This window comes from Trichosurus vulpecula, chromosome X (assembly GCF_011100635.1).
Source record: "Trichosurus vulpecula isolate mTriVul1 chromosome X, mTriVul1.pri, whole genome shotgun sequence".
NCBI classification, from domain to species: Eukaryota; Metazoa; Chordata; class Mammalia; order Diprotodontia; family Phalangeridae; genus Trichosurus; species Trichosurus vulpecula.
Genome location: NC_050582.1, coordinates 44,252,738 through 44,273,626, shown reverse-complemented (window position 1 = coordinate 44,273,626; position 20,889 = coordinate 44,252,738). Strand labels below are relative to the sequence as shown.

At 41.7% G+C, this 20,889-nt stretch overlaps 1 protein-coding gene across 1 annotated transcript; it reads right to left on the bottom strand.

Moving 5' to 3' along the window:
- Positions 1–15,360: 15,360 nt before the first annotated feature.
- LOC118832526 (olfactory receptor 1019-like) lies at positions 15,361–16,317 on the bottom strand. The gene has a single exon (XM_036739821.1). It carries the CDS (start codon positions 16,315–16,317, stop codon positions 15,361–15,363), a length of 957 nt encoding a protein of 318 aa, XP_036595716.1.
- Positions 16,318–20,889: the final 4,572 nt, after the last annotated feature.

The following is a 20,889-nucleotide window of genomic DNA, read 5'->3' as shown; positions in this document are numbered from 1 at the left end:
GCTGCCAGTAGCAGAGCTGACCTACGGGAGGAAGCTGAACAAAGACTTCAGGCCAGTGGGTAATCTTTTTACCATAGAGGGGGAAGTATGATTTTGCTTTATGCAATCATGCTTCTCTGTAGCCTCCTGGTTACTCTTTCAAGGCGTACTTATTGGGCCTGGAAGCTTTTGATCAATATATCAAAATGGGGTTGCTGGTTCATGGGTTGGTTACTGTGGAGCCTAAATATATGTTTTGATTCTTCTGCCTTCTACTTTGAGAGTTTCTTATATCCGGCGGTTCCAAACCTTTCAGACATGTTTATGATCCTCTTTGAGATTATAAACTCTGCCCTCCTAATACACAGACCCAATACCATAAAAAATGACCACAATGAAGGAAGAATAGCTGCTGAGATAACAGCTAGGTGGCACAGTAGACCCCCATTTGTGGTTTTCTTGGCAAAGATACTAGAATGGTTTGCCATTTCCTTCTCCAGTAGATCCAGTAGATGTACTATGTCAGTCAATGAGATGTTAAGTGACTTGCCCAGGGTCACACAGCTATGAAGTGTCTGAGATTGGATTTGAACTCAGATCTTCCTGATTCCAGATCCAGTGCTCTATCAGCTGAGCCACCAGCTGCCTCTTTAAATGGTTTCTGAGTCACCACTTAGGAAACTTTCTTCTTAATTTGATCTTTTCAAGATTTTTGTTGTTGTTCAGTTGATTCAGTCACATCTGACTTTTTGTGACCCCTTTTGGGGATTTTCTTGTCAAAGATCCTGCAGTGCTTTGCCATTTCCTTCTCCAACTCATTTTACAAATGAGGAACTGAGGGAGACAGGGTTAAATGACTTGCCCAGAGTCACCCAGCTACTTAGTGTCTGGGGCCAGATTTGAACTCACAAAGATAAGTCTCCCTGACTTCAGGACAAACACACTATCCATTGTGCCAACTAGCTACCCCCAAAGAAAGTATACTCGTGTGAAGAAATTCAGGTACTCAAGGGCAGTAGCATTTATTGTTCTTAAATTGTGTCTGACTCTTTGTGACCACATTTGAGGTTTTCTTGGCAAAGATACTGAAGAGGTTTGCTATTCCCTTCCCCAGCTCATTTTACAGATGAGGAAACTGAGACAAAGAAAGTTAAGTGACTTGCCCAGGATCACATAGCTAGTAAGTGTCTAAGGACGAATTTGAACTCATGTGCTCCTGACTCTATCCCCTTCTCCACCTAGCTGCCCCTGCATAGTGAAGATCATTTTATTAAGAATAGTGGAAGAAGAAACAGAAGTTATATAATCAGTGTATACTATAGATCACCACTTCTTAAACTATGGGTTGCAATCCTGTCATGACCCACAATTTAAGAAGTGCTGATTAGGGGTAGCAAGTGGGAAAAGTTTAAGAAGCCCTGCTATAGACCACCTGAAGAGAAGGAGGAAATAGATGAGGAATTTGGGGAAAAGATCATAAGCCTGGTACAGGTGAATGACATATTAATGAGACAAGTGTATGCTATACTAGATATACTAATGACTTAAAATATCCAGACAGCTACTGGTGCTGTCAGTGCATGCGTGTGTATGTATGTGTGTGTGTGTGTGTATGTGTGTATGAAAAGCAGAGCGCATAATAACTTCTTAACTCCCTTAATGACAACTTCCATTCAACATAAGATGAAGAAACCAGGAAAGGAGAAATATTTTCTGGATCTTAATCTCACCAATGGGGTGGCGGGGAGGGACTGGTTGCTAGAATGGAAATGATGAACTTCTTGGGTGGTTCCAACCATCACCCCAGAGTTTGATACAGAGAAGAGTAAATCCTGGCATAATCTGACATTTACCTAGCATATACATGCCAGAGTAGATACCATGGAGAATGGTTTTGCCATTTCTTTCTCTAGCAGATCCAGTGTATCTATTATGTCAGGCAATAAGAGGTTAAGTGACTTTCTCAGGGTCACACAGTTAGGAAGTGTCTGAGGTTGGATTTGAATTCAGATCTTCCTGATTCCAGGTCCAGTGCTCTATCACCTGCGTCACCAGCTCAGTTGAGAAGAATACTTATTGAGAAAGAAAAAGAATACTTATTGAGACTCCCGGAAATTGGGAAAAACAAATTTCATTGGGATTCCAAGGAAGGACAGGTAGGATGCCATGGAGTAACATTGTATAGGGAAAGTCAACCAAGGACAGATGGAAAACTTGAAATTCAGGAGGCACAAAGAGAAATAATTCTGATGAGGAAGAAAAACAGCAGTTGTCTAAAGAGACTAATGTGCATGCCAAAGGAACTCACCAAGCTACTAAGATTCTTGGAGAATTGCACAAAAGTTGGAAGAAAGGGCAGGTAAAAAAAGGATGAATACAAAAGCATGGCACGGTACCATAAGGACAATGTCAGGGGTGCTAAATCTCAGAATGAATTGATTCTGGCAAGAGCTAAGGACACCAAAAAGAGCTGTTTACACTGCATTAGAGAAAAGTGGACAATCAAAGAAGGGATAGGGCTGCTGTTCATGGTGTCTGGGATGATGACAGCTGGGAGAAGAGCAGAGAGCTGCTCAGGTATTACTGTTCTTCCATTTTCTTCCTCCAAAGAGAATAATGATCTGTGGGCTGGAAAGGACAGAACAAAGACAGCTAACAAGACAAGCAAGCAGAGAGAGTAAGAATTAGTGCTCCCTAATGAACTCAAGTCACCTGCCCACAAAAGGACTGCATCTCTCAGTACTAAAAGAACTGGTGGATGGGATTGCTGAGCCAGAGAAGGGCTGCAAGAAGGGGGCAGTTTCAGTGTGGTCCCAATTTTTTAAAATGGAAAGATGATGAATTCTGCAAATTTTAGGCCAGTGATCTTGACTTGATTCTAGGTAAATTTCCATCACTAGGTTGTCAGTGAACACCTAGGAAAGGAAGTGGTGATTATAAAGAGTCATCAAAGACAAATCATATCAAATTCATCTTCCTTTTTTCTAGTTTTCTGGACAGGCTTCCTAAGGCAGTAGACCAGGAGAGTGCCAGAGATATTGTTTACCTAGGTTTTAGCAAAGTTTTTGACAACCCATCCTATGTCATGCCTGTGGAAAAGATGGATTGAGCTGGAACTGGTTGAAAGGATAGACTCAAAAGAGTGATAATGAATGGCTTGATGTCAACTGGGCAGCTTTCCAGTGGATTATCTCAGGGATCTGTACTGTTTAACATTTTTATCAATGTCTTAGATAAAGGCAAAAGATGGTAGAGTTATCAAATTTCCAAGTGACAGATGGGTGACATGACTAATATACTGGAAGAGAGTCAGGATCCAAAAATAGGCTAGAACATGGGCTAGAATGTTGGACCAGAACAAATAAGATAAAAATCAATAGGGAAAAATTGGAAGTCATTGACTTCCCAAAAGTGACCTCACATGTTCAAGATCGGAAGAGGTATGCTTAGACAACAATTTGTCTGAAAAAGGTTCTGGGGGCTATGGGTGGGCTACAAGCTCAGTATAAGTCAACAGTGTGACTCAGAAGTCAAAAAAAGCTAATGGGATTTTGGGCTGCGTCAAAAGAATTATAGCTCCCAGGAATAAAAAGCTATCTCTGTACTCTGACCTAGGCAGGCCACATCTGGGATATTATACTCACTTCCGGGTACCATAGTTTAAGAATGATGTTGTTAAGCTGGAGAGCTTCCATAGAGGGCAAAGGATGGCAAAGAAATTGGGGATGTTTACCCTATAGAGGAGAAGACATTACTAGACTTTTTCAGCTTGGCCCCAGAGAATAAAACTAACAATTACAAAGAAAACAATATAGGCTTGATATCAGGAAAGGATAAGGAAAGGGACTGGACCCATGATTTCGCTGGCATAGGGAACTCCCAGGTGAGGAAGCTCCTTCCACCAATGTAGTTTGGCACCCTCTCTGAAACCTATAGACTCAGAGAGCTCTCTAGAACACTGAAAAGATAAAGGACTTGCCCAGGGTCACACAGCCAGTATATGTTAGAGAGAGGAATTCTTGGCTTCAAGGTCAGTTCTATATCCACTATGTTGTACTGCTTTTCAATGTCTGGGAAAATTTCCTAATCATTAGAGCTATCCAAAAAGTGTAATAGGCTAGCTTAGGAGGTACTTAGTTCTTGCTCATTGGAGGTCTTTAAATGAAGGCTGGATGATCACTTTGGAGGCAGGGTGTGGGGCAGATTATTTTGGGAGTATAAGTTGAGCTAGATGGACACTGATGTTCCTTCCAGTCCTGAAATTTTTTGAATCTGGCATTTTGTAAGGACAGTCTGGAGTTGGGATTAGCTTTCATTCTGGGATCAAAATTAGGGATCAGTCTGGGTTTGGCATTAGAGTTCAGTCTGGAGCCTCAGAAATTGGGATCAGTGTATTTTTGGGGTTGGTCTATGGCTGGAATTATTGCTATGTTTCTGGCCTGTGCTATGAATTAATCCTTACCTGGTACTAGGGGTTATGGGGTACCTGGTTTGTGGAGTCACCTCTCAGTTGGGTTTAGGCATTAGCATTAGCCTAAGACAAGGATTAGGTGACAATCTGGGGCCAAGGTTATGCTTTAGCCTGTGAACTAGGTTAGGAGTTAGTCTAAGAGACTAGTTTGTAGCCAGGGAACAGGAGCAGGTCTCAGTCTATGTCTAGGGTGAGGATTCTAGGGCTGTGGTTAGGACTCAGTTTATAGCTAGAGTTTAGGTTCGGACTTCATTTGGGACTGGTTTTAGGAGCTGGTCTTTGACTATGGTTAGAAATCAGTTGAGATAATGCTCTTTGGGACAGAGGTAGCATAGAGTATGGGACTGGGTACTGGGCTTAGAATCAGGAAGATCTGAGTTCAAGTCTAGCACTTACTGGATAAATCACATAACCTCTTCAAGACTCAGTTTTCTTATTGTAACTTGGGGAGAGTAATACCTGTGGCATACATCCCACAGGGTTGTTGGGAAGTAGGAATGAGATCATATCTATAAAGTGCTTTGCAAACTTTAGAGCATTATATAGGTGCTATTCTTAGTGGTCAGTGGGTAGCTGGACTTAGGGTTCAGTATGTGCTCAATCTTTGGGCTCAATCTGTGACCAGACCTGGGCTCTTTCAATCTGCCTCATTCTCAGAGGTTACTGAACCTTCTCTCCAAGGTTACCTTTGACCTTCCCAATGTGATAGTCTTTCATCTATCTTCATGTTACTTGACCATTCTGTAGCTTGACACTGTCAACCACCCCTTCATCTTGTATACCATCCCCCTTGATATCTGGGACACAGCCCACCTCTAGTAATTGCTGGACCACTCCTCAGTCCCCTTTGTTGGATCATCACCCACGTCCTGAATCCTAACAATCAGTGCCCTCAAAAAACTCTTCTCTCTTCTCACCCCCTCTCTCAGTGATCTTGCCAGCTCCCGAGGGTTCAATTATCATCCCTATGCAAATAACTCCCAAATCTATACATCTAGCCTTAATCTCTCTCCTGAATTCTAGTCTGGAATTACCAGCTGCTTACTGGATTATCTCCACTTTACTGGATTATACTCCAGTGAGTATCTCAAATTCAGCATGTCCAAAATTGAATTCATTATATTTTTCCCAAAACCCACTCTTTTCCAAATCTCCATACTTTTATTAAGGGAATCACGAACCTTCTAGGCAGCCAGATTTACAAAGTTATGGTGATCCTTGCCCCCCACCCCATTTTCAATCAGCTGCCAAGTTTTGTTTCTACTTAAACAATATCTCCCAAATCTTGGCCCCCTTCTCACAAGCCATTCTTCTGGTTCAGGGTCTCAGCATCTCTTACCTGTTCTATTATATCTGCCTCCTAATTGGTCTTCTCACTTCCAGGCTCTGCTATCTTCAGCCTACCTTCCACACAGCTGACAAATGGATAATCCTAAAACACGGACCTGACAATGTTCTTCCCCTACTCAATAATCTTCAAGGGCTCTCTATTTCTTCTAGGAAAAAAACAACACCTCCACATGGACTTCAAATCCCTATATAATCTTACTCACGCTTACCTTTTTAGTTTTGTTTCATATTACTCCCCTTCATGCACTATCTATTCCAGGCAAACTGGCCTACTATCTGTTCCCTAGACATTGACATCCCATCTCCCTCCTCGATGACTTTGCATAGGTGGTCTTTCATATGTGGAAAGTGCTCTCTCCTCACTTGACTCAAAATGACTTTGTCAATTCTTTTTCTTTACTTCTCAGTATATATATTATAGACTGATAGAACATAAACTCCTTGAAGGTAGAACTATCATTTTTGTCTTTTTATACCCAGTAACGCCTTAATAAAGGTTTATCTCTCTCCTCGCCAGTCTAAAATAATCTTCCAGAGATACAGACACAACGATGTTGTTCCCCTGCTGAAAAATGCAGGATAAAATGCAAACTTCTCAGTTCAAGAGAGCAATGTGTATAGTACATAAAGAGTGCATTGGATGTGGAATCAGGAAGTCAGGAAGACTTGAGTTCAAGTCCCACCTCAGATGCTTACTAGCTACTTGACTCTGGGGTTATTTTACCTCTCTGTGCCTCAATTTTGTCATCTGTCAAATGAAGGGGTTGAAATGGATGACCTCCGAGGTCCCTTTCAGCTCTAGAGCTAAGATTCTTTATCGAGGGGAGCTGAAGTCTTTTCCAGGGTGCTCTTCACTGTCTGTTTAATCTCCTGGTCCTCAAACATAAGATAATGGGGAAGACAGATGCATAAAATATAAGGACAGCATAGCCGTCAAAGAGGAATTTTAATGATAAGAATTACGTCTCTAGAGAGTTTTAAGGGTCACCAAAGGGTTTTTTTCCACAACAACTCATTGCCATCTTTCTGAGGAGGAAAAACAGTCTCAGAAAATTTAAGTGACTTGCTCCAAGTCATCCTGCACTAAGTGTTATGTCTGGGGCTCTCAAATGTGCCCTCAGGTTGATGGGGCAGCATCTCAGACAGCCACCATTTCAGACACCCAGTTTGAGCTGTCTCAGGAAGATCTTATCATCACAGATTATTATACCGGCAGATGACTGATGTTTGTTCAGTGAGTTATTTGTAACCATGGTGCACAAGACCCTAATGGCAGAGCTGGGACCCAAACTCAGAGCTCCTCAACTCATATTAGACCAAAGGAAAATATTTACTGAGAGTCTTTTCCATTAGACCTTACCAAAGGAGCTTTCCATTAGATGAAAGGAAAATATCTATCAAATGCCCTTTAGTGGGTTTCTTAGCCCAGACTAGATTTAATCCTTAAAAGGGCATCTATTTCTTGAATTCTATCACTTCCGTGTTCCTCAAGATATAGTTTATGAGGTTTTCCATGGGAAATATCAACATGTAGGAAATAGAGACTATTCAGGCCAGTAAAGTAGCTAGATGGGGGCTGCATACGCATGAAAATGAGGGTCCCATAAAAGAGGCTGATAGCAGTCAAGTGGGAGAAGGCAGAGAAGATTTTGGATTTACCTGCAGTCAAGTGGATCCTCAGGATAGCGACAAAAACAGTGACGAAAGCCAAATGATCATCAGGGAACTTAGCTAGAAGATGCCCCCAATGGAAAAAAAAGGAACTCATTTAGGTGTGTCTGAGGAGGAAAGGGCCAAGAGGAGGGGAATGATGACATTGAAGTAGTAGAAGTTACATAGAAACATCAAACCTCCTAGGAAGATGAAATGGAAGGCCTCACCTATGTAGAAAACAGCCAAAAGCTGGATACAATATATCTGAGACATAGAGACAGGATAGTGACAGGTGGGTTACATAGTATACCATAGCAGTCATACACCATGGAGCCAAGAGGTGGTGCTTGGTGATGGCAATGAACAGAAATAACAGCAGTTTTGCCCCATCTTGTGCTTGACCAAGGAATCCCTCAGCATCTTGAGGGCCACGATGGAATAGAAATGCAAATCTTACAAATTACAAATTTCACAGGAAGAAGTACAAGGAAGTTTGGAGATGTAGGCTGGTGCCAAAGAGGATGATTCTATCAAGGGTTCCCATGGTGCCGACAGCATATGCCAAGGCAGACACTCCAAAACAGGATAGCCTGACTTGAGGGGTTGTCCATGACTCCAGAAAGCACAAAGTCAGCCATCACCGAACTGTGACTTTCAGCCCCTCTCTCCTTGGCCACCCACCCCACCCCCTAGCTGTAGCTCCTGTATATTCCATCAAAAGAGTGGACTGGGGCCTATTAGAGATGTTAACTTCATACTGTACTTTGTATAGCCACTCATCTATGGGGAGATTACTTGGGATATGGTGTTCCTCCCAAATAATCATCACAGCTTCCATCTCTATAGCACCTTTCACATATGTATGCAAAGTTCCTTCTTCTCAGTTCCACTGTGAGAGGTAGGTATTATTGCCATCATTTTACAAAGTTGGGTTTGGGGTAGGAAAATAAGACTGACTCACACACTGAAGATGACTTGGCAAAGGTCCCAAACCCTAGTAAATGTCAGTGACACAACTGAAGCCCAGGTCTTCTTACTTGCCTGACAAGGCCTCATATTTTCACCTCTGTAGACACAGAGCTTTGGTTAAGGCATAGAGAAACAACACAGAGTCTTGTCCATCTATCAGATTCCATCTGAAAAATGTCACTGAATCAGTCTGTTGACATCAAGCATATTTGAACAGTTCTCATAGCATACAACTGTCATGGTAGCTCCATTTCTTCTATCCAATTCTATCATACTTATCCCCCTCCTCCAAAAAGCTCCCTTTTGAATGGCCTTGACCAGTACTAAATGTATCTTGTTGCTACCCTCCACAACCTGTTAGATAAATTCATGCGTACATGGATACATACATAGATATATACATAGATACATGGATAGTTTGGACTCACAATGTATTTTTATGTGTAGTTTGTTTGATATATCTGGTCTATCCAGTAAGAGTTTAGGCTTCTTCCTGTCTTGGGATTTTCTGTCACTTCCACAGCATACAAGCTCAGATAAGTCTTAGATCACTGATGCCACCAACCCCCCAATTCCTTTACCCCAGCCCCTCTGCTTCAGAAGTACCACAGAATGCCCCCCAAAATAACAAAGCAATTTCCTAGGTATTTAAAAGGGCATTTTTTAATAAAGCTCTACAAAGGGAATCTATGGTATGGAGAAGGAGTATTGCAATAGATGTAAAGGTTAATGATTTCACAGACAAAGGTTCTTGTCATTAATCTTGGGCTTCAATAGTTACAGAACATTTGTCTCCTCCTTGAGTTCCGTTCTGCTCAACTTTCTTCTGAAGGGTCTTGACCTTAATATTAACTCAGTCCTGGTTTCCTTGCTATGGATTTGGCTGCCCAGGCTGCTGTTTTTCATCCTCTGGAATCTTCTCTATCCCATCAATCAATATGGAGCATGGGCGTCTAGAGCTCAGGCAAGCCCTGTCTACTCTTAGACCCCCATCAATCATTTCCAGGATACCTCACTTTAATCCTTGGCTAAGGCATGGGATAGTGACTCCCACAGGCATAGATAGAACAGCTCTGAAAGCTACAGGTCGAATTTAACAGATACTTAAAAAGAAAAGCAAGCTGATATCAGAGAGTTTTGCAGTTTTGTGCATGGTCCTCTTTTCCTGTGCTGCTGTGTATATCAAGTGCTCATTTTGTTTGGTGTTTCTCACCTTCAGAATAAAAATTAAACATAGCTTATTTATGCTCTAAGGGCTCTTCGATCCCTAGCTCTAAGCTGGGATACCAGTTCTCATTTCCACTAATGATCCAGATCTCCAGAGTTTGGCTATATCTCCCCCTCAGGATTCTAGGGTTAACTGTGTTAATTGTGATATGAATCTCCAGTATCATTGGCCAGAGTGTGCTTTCCCCCTAGTATTGTCAGTTGAGAGTCATTTAGTCAATGGGTCTTGAGTAGCTTTTAGAAAGGAGTATTTACTGAGATGGAACACAGTAAGAACAGTTCTGGTACAATGCTCCCCACCACACACAAAGTCTATCACACATTCATTTCCCTACAAGTACATACAGAATCTTGGAGAAAGAAGACTTGAGCTTAGATCACATATGTGACAAAGTTTGGGTAACAGTTCTTGGTTGCTAGAGGACATTGTTCCATTTTTGGAGTGTTCAACACATTCCTTTTAGGAATAGAGTAGTCTTTTTGGTGAATTCCTTGAAGAACCACAAACCAATCTATCCTTGACTCCCATGGTGCGGACACTGTCACCAGCTGATTTGGGGAAGCCATTTAGGATGCTGAGACATACCTCCAAATCCTTCAAAGATGGAAAGTACTTCTCTGGTCAAAGTGAGGTGGAGGTAGGTAATAGCTAGTGAGCAGGAAGAAGAGCTGGACAAATCTGAGGGCTCTCCTTCCTACCAGGGTGATTTCTCCTCAGTGGTATTCTGGATAGCCACATGATCAGATTTCTGGAAAAGCTTCCCAGTTCGGCAAGCTCAGTGCTTTCATACTGGATCCAGATGGTATAATGAAATCCTACAGCCAAGTGGAACAGATTGCTTGTCTGGCATCATTTCATCAAATGTCTTTCAAAGACTTTTCAAACTTAGTCTAAGTTCTTTTGATTGATTGAGATATGTTATCACGCAGTTAAAATGGAGTGGGGTGGTTTTGACCTCACCTATACAAAATTAAAGAAAAGAAAGTGGCTCCTACCCTACTCCTATCCCTTAAAAAACTCCATGCAATTCTTCCCTACTTAAGCCCCAAAGCTGCTTCCTAAAGTTTCAGGACTCAACTTCTTGCTCTTTAAGTGTACTCTGAGACTTAGAAGTTATTTGACCCCTAGGAATTTCTGCTCATGCCTCTGATAGCTTGAACCTCATTTTGTAACTACCTCTCTTTTTTAAATTATCAAACATTTTTCTCTCCCTCCCACATCCCCACCCAATTGGAAAAAAAAAGAAAAAGAAAACTCTTGTGAAAAATATGTAGTCAAGAGAAACAAATTCTCCTATTGGCCATGTCCAATGATTTTTGTCTTATTCTGCATCTTTAATCCTTTGCCTCTCCATCAGGAGGTGGGTAGTGTAGCAGGCTTCATCATGAATCCTCTGGAATCGTGATTGGCCATTGCATTGATCAGAGTTCTTCTTTCTTTCCTTCCTCTCTCCCTTTATGCCAAGGGGAATTACTCTAGAGAGTGAGGATGACTTGGTGCCAACCCAGTTTCACCCCAGGAGAAACATTTGAAGAATCCATCCTGCCAGTGGAAGGTCATGGTTGCCCCAGTGGATAACATGTTCCTTTCACTTTTAAGCCAGCCCTTGGAAAAAAGACATTATTTCTATGGAATGCAGATGGAGAAGTGGGGCCAGTGCTTACTCACAAGTTAAATAAGAGAATGTGATCCATGCCAGAAGAATAAAGCAGAAATGGAAATAAAGAGTCCTTTGTGTAAGAGTGGCCAGAAACAAAGGGGAACAACACTGCTGTGGCCACCTGCTGCCAGTCATCTTGGCACTTTATTCTTTAACTGGCCTAGTCTCATAGGAGACTTAGAGCTGGAAGGAACCTTAGAGCTCATCTAGTCAGAATCTCTCATTTTATAAGGAGGAAACTGAGGCTCAAAGGAGGGAAGTGACTTGGCCAAGGTCACTCTGCTGATATGGAGCAGAGCCAGGGTTCAATCCTCTGTCTTCTGACTCCAAATCCAGTCTGCTTGCCTCTGTACCCCACAGGCAAGCCAGCTCTCACTGCAGATCACAACCTTGGCAAATATCTGGTGTAAATTCTACAGATGGTCCTCCCCAACACAGTGGATATTACATACAGATATGAGTGCTAGAGAAGACCACAGAAAAGAAACAAATGTGGGTGAAGAAGGTGGCTGTGTAGGAGAAGAAGGCAGTGCTTTGAGTTTTTTTTCAACTTTGCTCTTTTGTCAAATGTTTCAGAAAATTATCTTATTTTTTTTAAATGGACCAAAGGAGAATAGGGGAAGAAGTCAAAATGACTGCCATTTTGGGCTTCCACAAAAGAAATGGGGGATGCTTAATTCTCCAGCTCCTCAATTTATGCCCTTATCCCAGTAGGATCCTCTGTCACATACTCCTGGTCCGGATCAGTTGCAGTATGTGTAGGGAGCAGGGGGAGCTGGGATGGGTTAGGGCAGTTGTAATCTATCCACTCCTGGAACATCCTTCAACTCTGCATTCCTTGTCTCATGCCCTTCCAGAAAGTCCTAATAAGAAAAAGGCAGCTAAGTATCATGGTGGATAGAGTGTCAGACTTTAAGTCAGGAAGTCCTGAGTTCAAATCTGAATTCAAACATTCATTAGCTATGTAACCCTAGGCAAGTCACTAACTTCTGTGCCTCAGTTTCCTCATCTGCAAAATGGAGATAATGATAGCACCTATTTCCCAGGGTTATTGTAAGGATCAAGTGGAGATGATATTTGTAAAGTGCTGTGCAAACCTTAAAGCACTATATAAATGCTAGCTAGTATCTTTATTACAAGGAGAGATTGTAAAAAATAGCACCCCTTTAGCCTGTCTGGTAGCTCGGTATGCAACTTCATATGCCTGGTCACAAAGGGATTGTCCCAACCCCAGAGGAACCATCTCATTTCCAGTAGGGGTACAGCATGGGGTGGGGTCACCTGCACCTCAATCTGCTCCACAAATGCTTTTTTTTGGTAAATCATCCCAATCCCATGGGCAATTCACAGCTTAAATGACACAGAGTTATACAGAGAACCACTTAATCCAGGATCGTGGTGCTGCTCAGACATAAAATCAAGTTGGGTTTTTATTATTCTTAGCAAGAATACAAGAATACATTGTTCAATATTAACATCACAATTAGTATAGTTAGTCTGTTATTAATAGAAGTTACAAAAATGACACAATCGTCTCAGTAGATGCAGAAAGGTCTTTAGCAAAATACAGCATTCGTTTGTGTTAAGAACTCTATGAAGCGAAGAGATGGAATGACCTTTCCATAATATGATTGAAAAGATTTAATTAAAGCTAAGACCTATCATTATTTGTAAAGGAGAAATTCTGGAAACTTTCCAAATAAGATCAGGGGTGAAGCAAGGATATTCACAGTCTCCTTTTTGGACTATACTAAAAATGTCAGCTGTATCAATAAGACAGGAAAGTTAAATTAAAGGAATGCATATTGCCAATGAAGGGGAAAATGAACTCTTTCTGTGGAGAATCTCAACCAACCATTTCTATGTTTTTATGGATGATATTAACCAACTAATCACAACCAACAAGTATTAATTAAGTGTTTACTATATGCCAAGCACTGGACTAGAAGCTGGAGATACAAAGACAAGAGCAAATCAGCCTCTGCCCTTATGTTCTATATCAGGAGAAACAGCATATACAATGATGAAGATTATGATGATGATGATGATGGTGATAGTCCTAGTAGCAGCAGCAGCAGCAGCAGTAGCAGTAGCAAAAAATACATTGTACTTTAAGGTTTGCAGAATGTTTTACATCTATATTTTCTTGTGCAAGGGAAATACAAATTCATTTGAGGGGTCACTAGCAGCCAGGTGAATCAGGAAAGGCCTCATTCAGGAGATGATGCTTGAGCTGAGCATTCAAGGGAGCTAAGAATCCAAAAAGGCAGATGTGAGAGAGTAATGCGTTTCAGGGAGGTGCCTTGAAAAGGTCCAGAGATGGATGTTGTATTAGAAGAAAAGCTTGTAGTCCAGTTTGACCAGAGTACAGAGCGCATGAAGGAAAGTAAGGTCTATTAGCCCTGGGAATGTGGCCATACTATGAGTGGCTTTGAATGCCAAATGGGGGAGTATTTGATCCTAGAGGCAATGGGGAGCCACTGGAACTTTTGAGAAGCAGAGTGACAAGGTCAAGCCTGTGCTTTAGGAATGTCACTTTGGCAGCAGTGTGGGCTGGAGAAGGCGGGGGCTGGTTGGTAGTGAGGAGTCCGGTGAGGAAGCTATTGGTACAGGTGAGAGAAGATAAGATCTGAACTAGAATGTTGGTTATATGAGTAGAGAAGAAAAAGATGAGAGTAATGTCGAGAAGATAGAAGAGAGAAAACTTAGCAAATAATTGGGAGGCCACATTGGGTGGCAGAAAAAGCAATGGCTTTAGAAATGGAGAATCTGGGTTCAAATGCCATCTCTGATATGTTCTACCTGAGTTACGTTGCCCAACATTGTACTCACCACGCCTGGATCTCACTTTCCTCAGTTGTAAAATAAGGATATTGGACTAAATGACCTTTGAGATGCCTTCCAATTGTAGACCTATGATCTGATTATTGGATATGGAAAATTACAGAGAAAAAAGAGTTAAAGATTAATCCCAGTTCGTGAATGTAGGTACCTGGAAAGATAGGTATAGAATGTATTGGCAGAAATGATATGACGGTCTACTTAGAAAACCCTAGGAAGTCTCCCCCCCCCATGCAATCAAGACAATAGCTTCAGCAAAGTAGGATACACAAAATAAGTTCACAAAATCATTAGCATTTCTGTATATTATTAACAAACCATGAGAAAGAACTAGAAAGAGAAATTCCACTAAAATAACAATCAATTGCATTAAATATCTGGGAGTCAACCTACCTAGACACACACAAGACTTATACAACAACAAAACAATTTCTACAAAAATTAAGGAAGACATAAATGAGCAGAAAGATGTTCAGTGTCCATGACTGGGCTGTACTAGTATGTGCAAGAATTCAAATTAGTCTGTAGATTTAGCACTATATTAATCAAATTGTCAAGGGGATTCTTTATAGAAAGTGACAAAATAACTATAAAATTTATATAGGATTTTTTGAATTCTATTATTATAACATATGTCTCTTCCACAATCCAGATATTCACATATTTAAAGATGGCTAGCATGTTCCCCATGCCCCCATGTTGAATATCCCCAATTCCTTAAACCAATTTTCATATAGCATGAGCTTGAATCTCTTTGCCATCCTGTTTGCCTCCCCATCACCACCCCTGCTACACACTTACAGATTCTAAATGTCCTTTCTAAACTGGGCCACCCAGAAAAGAAAATGGAAATGTGGTCTCAGATGTGGTCTCAACAGGACAGAAGACCATGATATTGACATCACCTAGTCTTCAGCATCATACCTCACTTAATGCAGCTCAAGAACACATTAGAGCTTTTTTTGCCTGTCCTATCATATTGCACCACATGAAGGTTATGGGCTACTTAGGCCCCTCCGATCTGGACAGACTGCTGCCTAATCATGTTTCTCCCATTTCAGTTGATTTTTTTGAACTGATGTCACCCCCATATTAATGACTTTGTCCTTATTACTACCATTAATTAATCGATGAGCTAAAACTGGGTGAAGATGTAGCAGTTTGGGTCTAGAAAAGGTCCCTTTTCCTTGTTTAGATATAAATCAATGATTATTCCTGGACAACTTGGCCCTTATATAGGAGCTTTTTCAGTGCCTGTTTCACTTCCTGGTTCCTCAGACTATAGATAACAGGGTTCAACATGGGTATGACCATTGTGTAAAAAATGGAGACTACTTGGTCCTGGTTTGGGGCGGAGTTGGAAGTGGGCCGTAAATATATGAATATAAGTGTCCCATAGAACAGGCTAACAGTAGTCATATGGGAGGCACAGGTGGAAAAAGCTTTGCGTTTGCCTTCAGCTAGACGGATTCTCATAATGGCAATGACAATGAATGTGTAGGAGACCACAATCACAAGTAGTGAGCTCATCTGGATAAAGGCCCCAAAGGCAAAAACTAGGATATTACAGACCTGGGTGTCAGAGCAGGACAGAGCCAGCAGTGGGCGGATGTCACAGAAGAAGCTCTTGACCATGTTGGCCCTGCAGAAGGAGAGCATCGAGATGGAGCTCGTTACTGTTAGGGAATTGACGATCCCAACAGTATAGCAAACAACCACAAGGGAAGTACAGGCCCTAGAGGACATGAGTATTGGGTAAAGCAGTGGGTTACAGATGGCAACATAGCGGTCATAAGCCATGGAGGCCAAGAGGTAAAGTTCTGCTGAGGCCAAGACAATGAACAAGCCCAACTGTGTCATACATCCAGACCAAGAAATAACTTTGTTCTCTGACAGTAAATCCCTCAGAATTCTGGGGGCTGTGACTGAAGAGTAGCAGGAATCAAGGAAGGAAAGGTGGCTAAGAAAGAAGTACATGGGGGTGTGGAGCTTGGGGTAGATCTTGATGAGAAAGATGAGGCCCAGGTTGCCAACCAAGGTCACAGTGTACATGAGCAAGAAGAGACCAAACAGGGGTTTCCGCTGCTCAGGATCTTCTGAAATCCCCCAAAGTACAAATTCACTCACTGTGGTCACATTGCCATCTTCCATGAGGCTCAGTTGCATTATCTAAGAGAAGAGAGTCCAAGAAATTATCAGCAGTGTATTTTGCTGCCCAAACTCTCCTACTCCTCCCCACCATGTACCTAGTACTGCAGTCAAACTGGACTAACCACCATCTAAGAGAGGCAGCAAGGTATAGAATAAAGAGCATTGATTCTAGAGTCAAAAGAGTTGGGTTCAAATCCCACTGTGTGATGTTGGGCAAGTCAGTTAATCTCCCTGGGCCTCTGTAAAATGAGGAGGTTGGAATACACTCTGGGGTCCCTTCCAGCTGTAGAGCTAGGATCTTAGGATCTTAGGATCCTCCCTGAGCCTCAATTTCTTCATCTATAAAAGGACGGGGCTGGACTAGATGGCCTCTGAAGTTCTTTATAGCTCTAGAGACACAGTATCATGACCTCTAACATCCACTTTCTTCATTTATGAAATGAAGGGTTTGGGCTAAAGGGCCTCTAGCTGTATACCTAGGATCCTATATGTGACCTTGGGCAAGTCACTTCCTCTCCATGCATATCAGTTTCCTCCTCTGTAAAATGAGGGCTCTGAGGTCCCTTTCATCTCTCAGCTCTATGATCCTGTGCATGACCTTGGACAAGTCACTCCTGGCTGGGCCTCAGTTTTGTCCTCTGTAAAATGAGGAGAGGGGTTGGACTAGAACACAAGATGGTCCCTGAAAGCCCTAAATCGAGCATCCCATGATCCATCCTTTGTGTTAAGTCCTACTTTCCTTTTTAAATTTTAAAAAAAATTTCCCACTTTCCTTTTTATGTTTTTTTTCTCTCCCAGTTTCACATCTTCTTTTAGCCATCCATGACACTCCGAATTGTCTTGGGCACTTCAGATCTTGGCAAAAAGAACCTCAGGATTTGGTTCCTGATCTTCCTGGTGGTTTTTCCCTTTTTCAGCAGCATCACTACCTCTGAGGTTAAGAAGGCCCATCGAGAGTTCCTTTCTTTTGAAGCATAACCTGCTCCATCCCCACTCCCATACATGCACGCATACCATGTACCTTACTCTCCAGGAGTCCACCATTCCCATGGCACATGCCTGGTCCATACCTTCCCATTGCCCTGCTCCATTTGGAGGTCAACAGTATCACCAGGTGGCACTGTTTGGTAGGTCATAAAGGTTTATTTTAGAGTCAAAGTCTGATCAAACACTGAGCCTCAATTTTTTTTATCTGTAAAATGGGATAGTAGTACTTGTTATACTTCCTGCATGGAGATATGATAATGAAAACACTTTAAAAACCTTATTGAAGCCTTCTTATTAAATGAGTCCTGTCTCCCAATACCGTTGTTATAGAGGTTTCCTCTTATTTGGCTTCAATTTGGCTCCATATTCACTAGCAGCTTTGGGGAAAGGAAAGGAAAACATAGTTCAGTGGCCTTTGCTTTGGCCAAACTGGTTTACTTCTGCCACTGCTGGTCCGTGAGCCAAGGGATTGTCTTTGGACAGGGCAGGGGAGAAGAACCCCAAACCTTGGGCAAGTCTGACTAGTCAGGGATGATCTGCTAAGTGTCCTCTGGCTGCTCCCACTTCCAATAACTACAGCTGCATCTTGGGGTCGTCCCTTGGCTCTCTTCAGTTGACCAGTTTCCCTGTGCCCTCCCTTTCTTTCCTTCCTGAGACCCTAGCGCAGAACGAAAACTACCCTACAAAGGACTTGTTATCTAATAAACTTCTTTGAAAGAAAACTAACTGAATTCAGGCCAAATCAACTTTTTAATGTAATTTTTCCTTTTTAAAAATATATTTTAATATATTTATATATTGTACAATACATATCCTTATATATTTTGTATATTTATATATTATATATTGATATTTTTATATATTTACATATATAGTATATATGTATATATATGTTATAAGGTACATATATATTTATATTTTAAAATATTTTTTGATTTAACTTCTTGTTTCCTTTAGATAACAATAAACACAAGCCAATAATCCTTTTGGGTGAACACTGGTAATTTGTTTTTGCTCTAGGACCTCTCGCCAATATGTTGTTGGTCAGAAAAAAATGTGTCCTTTTGTAATTGATTCCACCTAGGAATCCTTTGTCTACACCTGCAAATTGACTTGGAAAATGAGCACCATAATCCATATGCCTCCTCACGCTACTCTTAACTGAAACATCCTGGCACCGGAGAGATTAAAGTAGTCCTTTTGATGTTGCCCTACATACATGTAAGGGCTAGAGGGTACCTCAGAGACCATTTAGTCCAACCCCTTCATTTTACAGAGTGGGAAACTGAGGAAAGGAGAAGTGACCTGCCAGGATTCTTTCCACATTGGCAAAGTACTTTCTGCACAACCAATCTCTGAGGTAGGGAGTGTATTGTCCCCATTGTACTTTGGCTTCAAGAGGTCATGAGATTAAAGATGAAAGGGACTGTAGAGATTCTCCAGCCCAGGGGTCCTTGTCCTAGGGTCCTTGAACTTGCTTTTAATTTTTTAATAACTATTTCCCTTTAACTGGTCTCCTTTGTGATCTTAGGTATTTTATTTTATTCATCTGCAAACATTATTCTGCAAAGGGGGCCACAGGCTTCACCAGACTGCTAAAGGATCCAAAACAGGTTAAGAAATCCTGGTCTTACCCAACTTCCTATCCCCACAAACAATTCATTTATAATAGATAAGCAAATAGAGACCAAAGATGTAGCCTGACTTACCCAAAGCGGTAGAAGTAGACCCCAGATCTCCTTCCTTCCAATCCAGAGGTCTCACTCCTATACCATTCCATATATAGACATTCATTGTATCAGCTTGTCTCAGCTCATAAAGGCATGGACTATTTCTACCTGGGGCTCAAATATTCCTCCCTCAAAAATGAAAAAGTCAGTTTCACCAGTTATCTGGTAATGTTGGGATTCTAGAAATTATTCCACTGAATTACAATTTTTTAAAAGTTGAAGCTTGCTCATACACATACACTTGGTTGTTCAGTCATTTGGTCGTGTCTGACTCTTTGTGACCCCATGGACCACAGCTTGCCAGGCCCTTCCATCCTCCACTATCTCCCACCTTCTGTTCAAGCTCATGTTCATTGCTTCCCTGACTCTATCTATCCACCCCATCCTCTACCATCCCCTTCTCCTTTTGCCTTTTAGACACACTCTATTTTGTGGCAAAGACCTATTTGGATGCTGGTGAATTCTTGAAAAACAGTGTGCCATAATGAAAGAACCTCTGGACTAGCAGCCAAAAGACCTGGTTTCAAAGCCCTCCTCTGACACTTTCTTACTTTATGGCCTTGGGCTTGTTACTTTTATGTGAAAGGCAGCATGGAAGGAATTAATAGACTAGTGTCTGAACCCTAGCTCTGCCACTTATAATATGTGTGACCTTGGATAAGTCACTGCATCTATCTTGTCCTCAGCCTCAGTTATCCCACCTGTAAAATAAATTGAGGGGGTTGGATTAAACTAGAGCATCTGTCTCAAATCATGTGACATCCATGACCCCCAATTTCCTACTTTGGATGTTTTTGGATCAGAAAAATAATGCACTCCCTTCCTCACAGGCTGGTAGTACAGAAAGAATTTTGAAAATATGCCAAAAGCCTGGCTTTCACATCAGAGGCTCTGGGTACATATCCAATCCATCTACTCCTCACTCCTATGTGACACCACCCATAAGGGACTCAGTTTCCTCACCTGCAAGATGAAGGCTCTGGACTAGATGACCCTCAAGGACTTTTTCATCTTGAAAGCCTATGCAATAGCAATGAAAGACAGTCAAAGGTACCTTTTCCAATGGCCTTGGATTTTCAGAAGATTTATTGTAAATTCTAAGCAAAGAGAATTATCAGAGAGAGGATTCCCCCTTGTGAAATCACTTCAAAAGGTAGGAGTTCAGAGGTCAAAGGGTCCTTGATGAACATCTTGTGCAAACCCCTGATTTTAGAAAAGAGCCAATGGAGGTCCAATGAAGGGAAGGGACATGCCCAAGGTCACATAGGCAGTAAGTGTCAGGGGAGGGCTTTGAACCTAGGTCCTCTGATTCTAGAATCTGTGGTCTTTCTACTAGATAACAGCGATTTCTATGTCAGACTTTCAATTCTCAGGTGAAAAACACCAACCCCCTTACCGACGGTCTCTGGGAACATTCCAAGGGAGAGTTCTTTAAAGGAAGCAAAAGATACTTGGCTGCATAAATAGAAGATGCTCAGTATAAAATGCTCTTTGAATTAATGAATGAAAGAATGAATGAAAGAACAAAGAAGTAAGCGAAAGCCACAAGAGACAAACCTGAAAGCTTTGGAAGCGAATCTCAATTCCGAAGGATTCTTCTCTGGCTCAATCTGTACTCTGTGGGTGGCAGGTGTGTGTGTGTATGTATATGTGTGTATGTGTAGGGAGGAAGTAGGGTGGGTTTGAGCATGTGTCCATGTGTGTGTGTCCATGTGTGTGCTTGACTTAATGGGGAAAAACTGTGGACAACTTTCCCTTTTGTCCTTTGGCATTGGCAGAAGGGAACTTCTCCCTGATGTCTTCAACCCAGAGTCTGGGGCCACTGAGGGAAAACCCAACTGTGCCAGGCTTAGTCTCTTCGGATTAAAAG

Coding starts and splice junctions, on each gene's coding strand:
- LOC118832526 (XM_036739821.1), bottom strand. CDS start 16,317: ATGCAACTGAGCCTCATGGAAGATGGCAATGTGACCACAGTGAGTGAA.